General features: G+C 47.8%; 3 protein-coding genes across 3 annotated transcripts; all 3 read right to left on the bottom strand.

Moving 5' to 3' along the window:
• Window positions 1-799: 799 nt before the first annotated feature.
• On the bottom strand, window positions 800-2,456 carry ARB_05225 (uncharacterized protein; the record flags this gene model as incomplete). Its single annotated transcript, XM_003016885.1, has 3 exons — window positions 800-2,010; window positions 2,082-2,236; window positions 2,395-2,456. 3 exons carry the CDS (start codon window positions 2,454-2,456, stop codon window positions 800-802), a joined length of 1,428 nt encoding a protein of 475 aa, XP_003016931.1.
• A 647-nt stretch (window positions 2,457-3,103) lies between these two features.
• ARB_05224 (uncharacterized protein) lies at window positions 3,104-4,988 on the bottom strand (the record flags this gene model as incomplete). The annotated part of the gene is made up of 7 exons (XM_003016884.1): window positions 3,104-3,327; window positions 3,423-3,531; window positions 3,707-3,857; window positions 3,915-4,480; window positions 4,519-4,601; window positions 4,697-4,878; window positions 4,936-4,988. The coding sequence occupies 7 exons, from the start codon at window positions 4,986-4,988 to the stop codon at window positions 3,104-3,106; spliced, it is 1,368 nt and encodes a 455-aa protein (XP_003016930.1).
• Window positions 4,989-6,779: 1,791 nt separating this feature from the next.
• Window positions 6,780-8,481, bottom strand: ARB_05223 (C2H2 transcription factor (Con7), putative; the record flags this gene model as incomplete). Its single annotated transcript, XM_003016883.1, has 4 exons — window positions 6,780-7,144; window positions 7,304-7,641; window positions 7,840-8,021; window positions 8,050-8,481. 4 exons carry the CDS (start codon window positions 8,479-8,481, stop codon window positions 6,780-6,782), a joined length of 1,317 nt encoding a protein of 438 aa, XP_003016929.1.
• Between the last annotated feature and the right edge of the window lie 4,358 nt (window positions 8,482-12,839).

Here is a 12,839-nt window from a genome sequence, read left to right as displayed (position 1 = left end):
CCAAGAGGAGCAGAGTTAGAGGCAGTGAAGCCACCACGGCCACGGCCACGGCCACCGTAACGGCCGCCACCACCGCCACCACCGTAACGAGCCATTTCAGCAAGACGGGGGTCAATCTGCTGCTTGGACTCGGTGAGAATTTTAACCAAGTCACGGGCTTGTTTAGCATCTAAGTGACAGTTAGTATCATATCATTATTATGGGGATGAATATGGAAATAGGAGATAAGAAGTATACGTACTCTCAGTGGTGAACAGGGTGATGGCGGTACCGTTGGCACCAGCACGGCCAGTACGGCCGATACGGTGGACATAGTCTTCCGAGTTATTCGGATAATCATGGTTAAGCACATGAGTGATATCGCGAACATCTTCACAACACTGGGGTTAGCAGACATTAAAGATAGACGAGAGAATCAAATGGCCATGGCCCTTTTCTCCGTCGTGTGGGACTCGATGCATAACTCTCTCGGACTGATTTCAGAATCCACCTGTTTACGAGTCCATGGGTTTGACAGTTACTCTTGGTCCTGGATAAACTTAGAAACGCAGTTTGAAAAGTTCAGACAATAGAACTCTGCCTCTCTCCTGGCGTGGATTAACAGATTGGAGAGGCATAATCAGAAGCACGGCATGCTACACTGCATCCTAAAGCCAAGGATTCCTTGGGTAGGGAAACCATAAGGAAGGCCCAAGTAGTCATGTTTACCAACATGTTATGAGAGCAAAGCATTTGAGTCGATCACACGACATCAAGATGGGTGACATGTCAACAGCATTGGCTCGAGATAGAGCAATGTCTATGACATGATGGAAATGGGTTTGGAGAAGGGGAGGAAGGGGGGTTGCAGATTTATCATACCAATACCACGCGAAGCTACATCTGTAGCCACCATGATCGGGCTCTTGCCGGTCTTGAATTCGTTCAATACCCAGTCACGTTCATTCTGTTGCTTATCACCGTGAATAGCTAAACCCGCATATGTTAGTAAATGATTCAGGTTCATAAAAGAAAACAAGGTGAACATGGTTAATAACTTACATAGCGCTGGCCAGCCGTCTTGACGGAGGAATCGGGTGATATCGTCGGCGACACGCTTTGTACCTGTGAAGATAAGGACCTTCGATTTCTTATCTTCCATAATGCGTTCGAGATGTTTTATCATTCGATCGCGCTTCTCAAACTCTGATACGACCTCAACGATTTGGGTAATTCTATGATTAGCAGACAAGTCTTGAGATCCAATGTACACCTGGATGTAATCTTGAAGGAAGTCGTTAGCCAGCTGGCGGACATCCTTAGGCCAAGTAGCAGACCACATGCAAGTCTGACGATCGGGGCGAATCTGGCTGATAATTTTACGGATTTGAGGCTCGAAACCCATGTCCAACATGCGGTCAGCCTCGTCGAGGACAAGGTAGGTAACTCTTCGAAGGTTAGTTCTTCCAGACTCGAGCATATCGATAAGACGACCAGGCGTAGCAATGCAAACTTCGACGCCTCGTGTCAGGTCACGTATTTGCGGGCCTCTAGGGACACCACCGTAGACACAAGTGTTCCGAATACGGGAGGACTTTCCAAATTTGGTAATTTCAGCCTGGATCTGGACAGCTAATTCTCTAGTTGGCGCGAGAACCAGGACGATAGGGCCGTCACCAGGGGCAAGGAGAGGCTGTGCGTTGATGTGCACGATAGCCGGCAGACAATAGGTCAAAGTCTTTCCGGAACCAGTCTCTGCAATACCGACAACATCACGTCCAGAGAGGGCCATGGGCCAGCCTTGAGACTGAATCGGAGTTGGTTTGGCAAACCCTTGGGCTTTCACCTCAGACATGACGTATTGTGGGAAACCAGCCTCGTCAAAGGTCTGAACGGGGCGCGGAACATCCTTTCCGTAGACAGTCATTTCATTCTCTTTTCGGAAAGCCTCAACTTCCTGGGTGCTTCGGGCCGAAACATCTGGGTGTTCCTTGTAGAAGGATTTTTCAAACTTGGGCATGGAGCTGAGATCTAGAAATAAGCAGGTTAGTGATAACATTTTCCAAGAAGATGATAACGTTCCCCATAATAGGCAGACATACCCCATTGTTGAGTCTTCAAGCCAGCCCCGAGGTTTGACATTCTGTCACCGCCGGCACCACCTCCATAGCCGCCTCCAAAGCCGCCTCCATAGCTGGGGCCGCTGGAGTGTCCGTTGGAGTATCCGCTGCTCCCACCTTGATAACCGCCGCCACCCCTGTATCTTGAATGAGTTAGTGGACGTCTTAGAACGAGGCTCCCTCCTCCTTGCTCCGCGAAGAACTGAGTCGAGAGATTCTGTCACCACCCCCGAACGGTCCCTCTGTCCAGCGAGCGACTGACAGACACTTCAGAAATAGACCAGCTTATGCTTACCTGGAGTTGTAACCACCTCCACCACCCTGGTGGTCTCTGTAACCGCCACCGCCGTAAGACATGATCAAAGGATTCAAAGGAGGAGTAGATCGGAAAAATGAAGAGTAACAGTCACAGCCTTTTTCTCCGGAATAGATCAGAAGGAGAATATGGATGTGAAAGAAGTTTGGCGAGTTGGGGCGTTGGTTGTTGATGAGATGAAGTTGAGGCGCGGCGTTGAAATAAATATTTCGAAGCGGAAAAAAAGTTTCTGAGTTTTTTTTTTTTTTTTTCGTTTGAATTTTTTCTTTTCAAAAGTCAAACTGAGTTTTCTGCTTATGTCATGGTCACGTGTAATCTATTACATAATTCTACTTAGTAAGCACTTCGGCATAGAAATCGGAGGCAAAAGAGATACCTAGCAGCATTCATTAACACTGCGATGATACCTGGCTGGTGTTTCTTTTATTTAACGAGTAATCTGCCCTTTTGGGGTGATTTATATACTTTGTATCTTGTATCTATATTCTCTGTGTCAGGGCTGCCATGCGGGGCAGAATAAGCAGTATTTTGAGCCCAGCTACTCCCCCCGCAAACCCATATCCCAGAATCCTATCTCAAGCTCCGTGGCTCGGATAAAAATCCGGACCAGTTCTTCCACACGGGAAGGCGATATGTGTCTTGAATGCTTCTCGAGTGTGGCTACCAGAGTAAGCCAGTTAGAGGTGCTTTAACAGAAACATGTAAAGATGGTATGTATGTAGAAGTTCTCACCTGAGCCTAGCTTGACGGCTGCAGAGTAATCATCTGCAACATAATTTTCAATCCATTTCCAGTAGTTATTGCCTTCTCGAACGCTTTCTTCAGCATGGAAGAGCCGCTGTGCTATTGCACCATAGCCGAGGAGGCAAGGAGCAAGTGCAAATTGAAGGGCAAGCCAGTCACCCGATTGGCCTATATCAAGGATATACCGACTGTAGGCCGTGCACGCTAATTAAACGGTCAATAGTCATCCCAGACGAGGGGCCATCGGTTGGTAGAGGACTCACTCAAGCTCTCTTTTGAACTTTCAATGTCCTCTTTTGATAGACCAAATGAGGCGCAGTAGTCGAGATGCAGTTTCATCTCATGCTGGATATGGAGGACAATTTGGGCAGACTAGGACAAAATCAGCGGATGAGCTCCTTCATCTGAAGTATGGTTCCTTACCATGGCAATTGTATCGATAGTATGGCTTTTATAGGCAGCCAGTGCATTGCTTCGTGCAAAATTTACCTGTTGCCGGTGTTAGAATGTGCTATATATCAAGCCTCCCAGTTGGCGTACCACATACCAGATATAAATAGTCTTGAACAAGGTACCATTTGAAATTCTCAACAGGAAGCGCCCCGATGGAAAGCTTCTGCACAAATTCATGCTCAGTGAAAGCTTTCCATACTGGCTGAACATCTGGCCGCTCCAGGATGTAATCTATAAAATGCCCACTTTCATAATGTGTTAGTAGCAAGGACATAAACTCCCACAGTGTTATTACCACTTACGGTGCATAAGGCAGTGAGTAGAGGGAATGAAAATGGTTAATGGGTCCATTTCCCTTTCCCAAATCAATACTGGTGTTAATCCCAGCTTCAACATATCGACATGCTTCCCTCACTGCCCGTGTGATTTCCATTTCTCTAGCAAGATTAGCTGCAATCGCAGATGCAAGGGAACACCCGGTACCATGGGTGTTCTTAGACCTTGAAAAGGTAGCTTCGACTAAAGTCACTGTCTTGCCGTCGTATAGTATATCAATAACAATGGCCGCATCTGCATCCGCCGTAGGCTTCTCTCGCTGGGCGTTCAGAGGGAGATGACCGCCCTTCAACAGTATATGCCTGGGACCAAGTTTATGGACCTGTTTTGCGAGAGCGATTGCATCATGTAGATTCTCTGGCTCCTTCACGTCCACACCGGAATCTCGAAGCAGAAGAACTGCCTCTGGGATATTCGGGGTTAGGACGGTGGTATATGGCAGCAGATGTTCTCGCACTGCTTTAACTGCATTTTGTGGCAGCAGTTGTGAACCGCTGGTAGATATCATAACCTTCATGTAAACAATTAGACCCTAACAGTCTTTCTCCCGCGTTAGGTCAATGGACATACGGGGTCTAATGTGATTGAATGCACTTCATGAGCTTTCAATTCTTCCGCCACCATTACCGCTGTTTCAGCAGAAGCCAGCATTCCTGGATACACATATATTTTTAGTACTCGGCTAATAGTTGTCACATCTTGATATCAAGGCAGAGAAGTATGAGACGATGGGACCTTGCCAACGCACCTATCTTAACCCCATCGGCCCCAACATCCTCTAGGCCGGCTTTAATCTGCTTTCTTACGAACTCTGTCGGCACAACATGGACATCCTGGACCCCAAGGGTGTTCTGCGCGGTTAATGCCGTCGTTGCAGTGAGTGCATAACAGCCATGGGCAGCAAGAACTCGCTGGTCAGCCTCCAGGCCACTATTCGGTGATTAACATCAATCAACGCTTCTGTCTATGAATGGCGCCGATACTTACGCCCCTCCCGAGCTGTCCGAGCCTGCGATGACGAGGACACGCTTCAGTCCCATATTTGTTCCCCGCAATGTTGGTTATTGAACTGCCCGCCTTGGTAGAAGCGACGATGGATAGTTATTTATTTTACTTGGATAAGTTAACTAAACCCTGTGCTCGGCATAACTAGCGCCAGCTTGACATCATCAAACACATACCAAACCGAATAAAGAAGAAAAGCCGATGTTACTTGTTGCCGCCTCCGAAACATATAGGAGCTATAACTATCTGGTGAGAAATATATACACTATACACTGGTTGGTGTCTGGGTGTACAGGGAGAACTACACCACACAGCCCCCCTGTCAAATCAAGGACAGGTCTACCAATTCTGGCAGCAAAGTGATTGCCGACTCTACTGAACGGAATACATTATCGAGAGGAAAGAGACGGCGAAGAGAGAATACATTTTAAATAAAAACAGCTGGAAGAGCTAAACTAGCATCAAACAAAAGGAGACTCAAATAGGGAGGTAATAAACATATTAAAAGCAGCAACAACAGCAAGCAACAAGCAAGTAACCAAGGGTAGAGAAAAGGCTTCAGAACCATGCAAAAACCGCCTCAAACCACCCAACCAACAACCAGCAACCCCTGGCAGGAAATCAAAAGAACGCAAGAAGCAAGAGAATTTGAGGAATAAAGACAAAAAAAGAACGTTACGCCTTCTGACCGCCGCCCACCGCCACCGTTTGCCTCTAGAGTTGTTACCAAGGTATATCGGTTTCATTCCATTTGCTCGTGAGTATTAAAAAAAGGCCTTGAGTTCATGTTCCTTTTCCCCCTTTATACGGGACTGTCATGTGTTTGTTTTGTGTTATGTTTTCCTCCGTTTCCCTTTCGCTTCACTGGTTCCTCATACAGGGCGAAGAGATCCTCCTCTATTTGATTTGAGATGGGTTTAAGTGCAGAAACAAAGACAGTAAAGAAATGCAAGAAAAGACGACCAAAGAGATGAGATGAAAGGCGAGATGGATATCAAGAGTTGTAATAGAGACATAATAGGGCCACCGGGTTAGTTGAAAGGGGCGGCATGGTAATGAAATATTCTGGGAGGGAAGTGTAGAAGAGGAATGAGGAGAAATGTAAGTGGGAGGCCCCGGCTCCCAGCAAACATATTAGGATTAGCTAGTTATTTCTCTCCCCTTTCTTCATCCAGGATGTTGGGTTGGGCGACGGCGTGTAAAATAAGAAAGCAAAAACTAGGGTGGTAACAAGCCATTGCTGGGGATAAAAATTTATGTAAGATAAAAAATTTGCCGGGCACAGGGGAGAAGGGGCATAGGGGAGAGGGTAGGGCCGTGGATAAACGCAATTAAAGTAATTGGAGCATCAACAGACGAGTGGGAGAAAGTGTTTTTTTATAGCGTAAAGTGTAGGGTCAAAAAAAGGGGGAGTGGTGGGAGGGGGCTATTCCGCAGTCTTGATTAGATTAATTTATGGATAGTTGTTGGACTGGTTCTCTGGGATGATCATGTTAGCGTTCAGCATCGCCAATTAGATGAGTTGGATCAGCTTCTTGCTTTGAATTGCCTCTTGGTGTTAACTTCGCTTTCCAAGAAGACAACAGGGCATGATAAGTAAGGTGAACGTTGCCCAGTTAACTTTCTTGGTTGCCAGATCTCACCGGGGCTGTGAGAATACGAGGAATAGGGGTTGAATGTACGACCAACAATCTGTAGCTTGGGCAAGGGTAGACAACCGGCAAGTAACGAGGATAAACATGAGGGTAGGGGGGAATTAAAAAAGTATGTAGGAGAATGGGGAAGAGGTAGATAACAAAGAAATGTAGAAAAACAGGGTCGTGATATCACTCACGCGGTGGTTGTGGGTAGACCTGGCTGCCCTGACCATAAGGAGAATGGGGGTAACTTGGAGAGTAGGTAGCAGGCATCTGGCCATTGCCAGGCGGATAGACCAAACCACCAGGAGGAGCACCATACTGACCTGGCACTTGACCATCTGCTGGCTGATAGCCTATTGGCGGCAGCTGAGGCCGAACACCGGCAGCGTAGGAGGTAGTTGGCTGGCTGGGCTGGCCGCTACCACTCGGAGCGCCATTGCTATCAACCTGGTTGGCTTGGGCTGCAGCCCGTTCTCTCTCCTCGGCGGCCTTGCGCTGATTATCTTCCTCTTTCTTGCGGGCTTTCCATTCCTTGCGGATCTCTTTGAATTCTATAAAGTATCAACAGCTCGTTAGTCAAATAACAATAACTAGTTAGACGTGAGGTAGAAGATGCCAAAAGTGAAAGTTGGTACTAGCTTTAGCACAGTCTTGGCATAGTGAAGGGTAGCTGCTTAAGCTTTGGGGTTGGTTCAGACGCTACTGCACACTCCACCAAGATGCAGGCTTCGAGCAGCGACCCAAGCTTCTGTTACACAGGCTAAGGGATGCAAGGGGGTAGATGGCAGGGAGATGGCAAGGAAAATATAGAGTAGCCTCTATAAGACACAAGGATAGGAGAATAAAAAGGGAATACAAACCATCTGGAGATCTCTTAGCGCCGTGTGACTGCATTGTGACATGTGCATTGAGATGATTTAGTGTGCCATAGGCCTTTTCACAACCATTCCAGCCGCACTTGTACATCCGCTCAATCTCTTCATATCGTCGTCGAGGCCGCTTGTGTTGTTGAGAGCCAGGGATAGGCACAAAAGAGAAAACCTGGGATCTATAATGAGTCTAATGCAAGACAAAGAAGAAAAAAACACATCAGATGGCCTGTTCAGTCCACTGGTGGTCATAAGGCATAAGAAACTTGCCCTCTAAAGAAAAGAGAAGAAAGGGAGGAGAGGAAACATTAAAATGGAAGGATCCGTACCTGTCCAGGTCGTGGCCCAGCGGTGGCAGCGGGGGAAGCTGAACTCACCGAAGCCGGGGAACTATAAGGGCCTGGCATTCCAGGTTGATGAGCGCCATACTGGTGTGGCCAGTCTGGTCGCGCGTACATCTGCGGAGGGTGACTCTGATATTGCGCCATGTCGTGACTTTGAGGAGCGTAAGGAGAATATGGTGGAGGATAGGACGGACTCGAGGCTGCAATCGAGGGATCTATAGGAACCTCGGTGTCAGACTTTACTTGCGCGGGACTTCGATGGTCACTCTGTTGCCCATCTTGCGGGTTCATGGACGGACTTGTTGCTTGAGCCATACCTGGCGGCCCGCCGGCTTGAGTATGAGGAGCGTGGTGGTACTGAGGCTGGCGCGTCAGGTATTCAGGGTACGGAGACGGGCGCGCGGCGGCCGGAGGCGGTGGTGGATGGGAAGAGTTCTGATGCAAGTTGTAGTCTGGTTGGGGGGTATTCGAGGCCGAGATACCGCCCGATCGAGGTTCTGGAGGCGCTGAGTACTGGGACTGAGGTGTTCGACGAGCTTCGGTCTGGGTAGGGGATGCGACGGCAGCAGAAGCAGTTGCCTGATCTGCGGTTGACTGTTCAGACTGTGCCTCCGGGAGACTTGGATATTGAGGGCTCAAACCTGGCTGCGCGTAGTCGGAGGCAGGCCTGTCCATATAAAATAGCTTCGGCCGCGTTATGTTCAACGGTAACAAAGCTTCCCCTGGTGTTATGTTCTGGCTCTCTCTCCTCCAACGAGTTTTACCTCAAACCGGGGAAGTAGGAGCAGTAGTAGTCACAAGCAGGAGCCAAAGACCGAAGAGGTTGGTGCGCGCCAATGGTTTTATTTGTCGAAAGGAGCAAAGACGGCAAATGAAAAGAGTGATAGAAGATAGGTTTCGAAGCTTGTCCTGGTAGTGTGCTCCGTTGAGAAAGACCGGTCCAGCGATGGCGAGGGGGAAGCTAAGAATTCGGGGGTTCTTAGCGGGTAGTTGGTAAGTCGAGTAAACAGATGGTGAAAAGTAGTCGAAGAAGTAAAAAAACAAAGATGGACTTTGACGCGCCGAACTGCTCGTGGAAACGAACTAGGGTTGGATTTAAGAAGTAGTTCGAAAAGGGCTGGGGGGATGAACGAAGGATGGTTTGGTCCTTATTGTTGCTTTCGTCAAGAACGGTCGCGTGGAGAAGGGGCTTCTTCTTCCTTTTTTTTTTTTTTCCCTTTCCTTTGCTGCTGAGTGTATCCGCTGTATGCTTTTTTGGATATGCACTTCTCAAATATAGCGTGCTTAAGTGCCCGTTGTCCGTCAACTTTAGGGGGAAGAAGCCGCGTGAACCAGGGAGAAACCGGAAAAGTTTAAGCAGGTCGCAAGCGAAAAAAAAAAAAATAAAAATAAAAAATAAAAAAATAAAAAAAGGAATAAAAAAAAAGATTGACCCTTGGGAAAAGGACACCAGTACAAAGAGAGTATGGCTTTATTTCCAATCGGGACGTCTAGACGGTAGCGTGTGGTGCTATTTCGTTGCTGACAGCACCTGGTGATCGATTCGCAGTAGCGCCAAAGTCAATGGGAATAGAAGAAACCAGGAAGTATTAATAGCGTCTGTTTCGAGATGGAAATGCGACACTAAAAAAGGAAGGGTTGGAATGTTCCTAGCTGCACAGGAAGGGGGGATTTTTTTTTCGGTGGTGGTCGTAGTGCTGAGACAGTGGCAAGGCGGCCGGCTTTTGACCAAAGAAAAAATAAAGTCCAAACCTCCCAGCTGTCCGTTTAAAAGGGTAGTTTGGAGCGTCTATCAAGGGTGGGCCTTTGGGGAGAGTCGGAACGAATGAAAAAAAGACAATCTCTTTGCTTTTTGCCTGGCTTGTCCGTTTGGGTTTTGCACCGAGGCGACGACCCAATTGCTTGGGGGAAAAAATAATAGGGATCCGCCAAGTGGACCGCTCAAGGAGTTGGTGGTAAATTATGGATTTGATGGAGAGTTATATCTCTTCCAATGCCCTTTTTTTGTTTTTTGTATCTCCTTGCGGGCTGATAAAGAGGTGGAAAGGAAGGTTGAGGATGGAGTCAAAAGATGATGGATGAGCAAAAAAGGAGTGGCAGCACTATTGGCCGTTTCTTTGCTTCTCTTGTCTTCGCTGTCACGTTCTTGCTTATGTGAACCTAATCACGGAGATTAAGTAAAGAAGAAGGGAGGCTGTAGAGTGAGAAAGAGAACTGTATGGAGTACCGATACTTAATCGATGCAGCACCTGATAGTTGAGCTGAAGGAAACTGATACTGGCGTCAAGATGGCGTTTTGGCGGCTTGCGGTACAGATACCAACTGGTCGAAGGTCAAAAGCAGGAAGATAATGCTGCTGTCCTTCCTTGCAAAAAAAAAAAAAAAAAAAAGAAGAAGAAGAAGTTAAAAGGCGTGTGGATCGTCTGGTTGGCTGTGGGGACGTAATTTTATAATTCGGCCTCTCTCAGGCGGCCTTCCTTCGGTGAGGGCGCAATCACAAGCGAAATATCAAAAGAACACTTGTGCCTGGATCATCCAATCAGGGATTCCTCTCTTCTCGAAGTAATCGGATCAATATGTCGCCGTTGCTTTGATCCAGTTTCTGGTTAGTAGACGCAGCCGCTGGAGGCCGAAGTGAGGTCTGAACAGCAGAAACTCGAGATATGCCAGGGAAATACGATGCCACGTCCAGCTTGTCTGATACTCCGTAGGCCAAAAAAGGAAATTGTCCTTCTCCTCCTTTTTGTACTTTAATTCTTTTTTTGTTCTCCCTTTTGCCTTGGGGAAGGGGGGAGGAGGCGAGAGGTTCCGGATACCGCAGTATGCCGATGGGGGAAAGGTCGTTCTCCACCTTTGGAGCGTAAAAAAAGGTGACCGAGAACCAAGCCAGGGTTTGCGAAGGAGGGTTCGAGAAGTACGATGTGAGTGTGTGGACAACCTATATGTGGAGTCCTGCCAGTCTTGCTTTCTCTCAATAACTTCACTGATATACTTTTTTTGACTTCGTTTCTCTCTCTCTTTTTTATTTTTCCTGTTTGCTTTTTCTCTCTTTCTTTTCTTCCGTGATTTGATGATTCCCAGGTCAAAATACGGAGTACGGATCGATGAGTGAGATGTTGCTGTTCAAAAGACTCTGGTTTTGTCACTTCTGTACCTTCCGCAGACGGCACAACCTTGCCCGCCGTTTAATATTTCTTTTGGCCTATTTGCTTTCGCTGACGTTGGAATCGACTGTGCGAAGCGCTTCTTCGAAAGACAGCGGTTTAGATCTCAGTTTGAGGATCCCTGTCCAAGTCAGCCCTGGCTAATCAATTTTAGAAGCCAAAAAAGGAGTCTAGCAAGGGGTTGGAATTAGCATCAACTCGTGGCTGGAAAGTATTTATATGCAACCAGGGGTACTCGGACATCTGGTAGTGGTCCCCTCCCTTGAGAGCTCAGGGCTGCTGGTGCCTTTTGATTCCAGCAACGCGCCAGCGGGGGAAGAGGAGAACTCACCTCACCTCTGGTGTATTATTTACAACCGCAGTATACGCCGTACTAGTACGTCCGCTAGCGTAACCAACAACGCCCAACCAGCGCTGGAGAAAAAAGGGGAAAAGGAAAAAAAAAAAAGAAGCGTGAATGTAACAAACTCGCTGCAGGATGGAGGTTGAGGTTGGAAGCAAAAAGTAATGACTAAGGAAAAAAGAGAGCCGGGAGGTTGTTTTTGTTTTCTTTTTCGGGTTAGAGCGGTCACGGGACAGGTCACGAGGTGCGGAGGAACTATAACCCGCTCCTGGTCTCGTGACAGGCCCCGTGACGTGCTAGCCCCCTTTTGGGCGACTCCACGCAGCTTTTCGGCCTTTTCCAACCTCAACCTCATCTCTGCTTTTCCACGACGACCAGGCAGGCCCTCGCATGCATCGCCTTCAGGCACTGCATTTGCGCGGTCCAGGAGACTACGAACAATAACCTGATGTCGGGGAGGATGGTCCCCGATGTACTCCCCGCCCAGCGAGCGATCGATGCAGCAGACCAACCAGGAACCAGGCCAAGTCCATGCACCCTGGGCTGCGACCCCAGTGTTACAAGCTCGATACAGCCCATAAAGTATACTTCCTGCGGGCTTGTCTTTCCCGGGATTAAACTAATTCCCGTTAATTATTTCCACTCTGGCCTGGCCGAGCTGCTGCTCGTCGTGGATCATCCCTCCTTTCGCTGGCCATCGGTCCTCCGCCGACAGGACGGAGAAGAGAGGAAAAAGGAAAACGCTCAGGAGAAAAAGAAATGAGAAGAAAGGGAACAGGAGAGAAGAAAAAGAAACGAGAAGAACAAGAAACATCAAGGGAAGAATAAATCTGGGGCTTAGCGTTACACTCTTTCCACCAACCAAAAAAAGATTGAACGAGCATGCATCGACAGAAGGTCCTTTACACTGCAATCTGTCGTTTTTAAACCAAGCTCCGTATGAAGTTGCATCCAACTGCCGAGTGTGGGACTGGGATTGCACACCACTTCTTCTCCTTTTTTTTTTTTTTTTTGGTTTGCACCGACACGGCCGCAGGATGGAGGGATGTGTACGGAGGAGTGTTAGTGTTAGGATGTCAGGTTGGAGCATCCTGCATGGGTGTTTAAAAAGCTGTCCTCCATAGAGGTCTGTGTGTCCGCTTCTACTACGAATGGAGTAAATAGTCTCCTTGTCCTGGTATGTATGGGTTGGCTGACTTAATCACAAATTAAGTGCTCCCGTACATCCATCCTTGCTATAGGTCAGGGATCTGGTTAATTACAAAACACTAAAGAAATTCTCCGGCAGACTAACAACCGTTTTAGCTGCTTCTTTTTCCCTTCCTCCCCTCACACTGTACATCTGAGAGGGCTGCAGAAACAACTATGGGGGATGAAGTATAGATTGCCTGGAAGGTGAGACTCAAGATCATATATAGATCTATTTATTCCGGACAACGGTTCGGTCTGTTCGTGACGAACGAGGAATATACTCCGATACCGAGTGAAAGCACCCCAGTCAGAGTGTCATTAAGGTGACCCTGTTC

This window comes from Trichophyton benhamiae (assembly GCF_000151125.1).
Source record: "Trichophyton benhamiae CBS 112371 chromosome Unknown contig01989.5, whole genome shotgun sequence".
Classification (NCBI taxonomy): Eukaryota; Fungi; Ascomycota; class Eurotiomycetes; order Onygenales; family Arthrodermataceae; genus Trichophyton; species Trichophyton benhamiae.
Note: the sequence above shows the minus strand (reverse complement) of the source record. Positions and strands in the feature narration are given on the sequence as shown.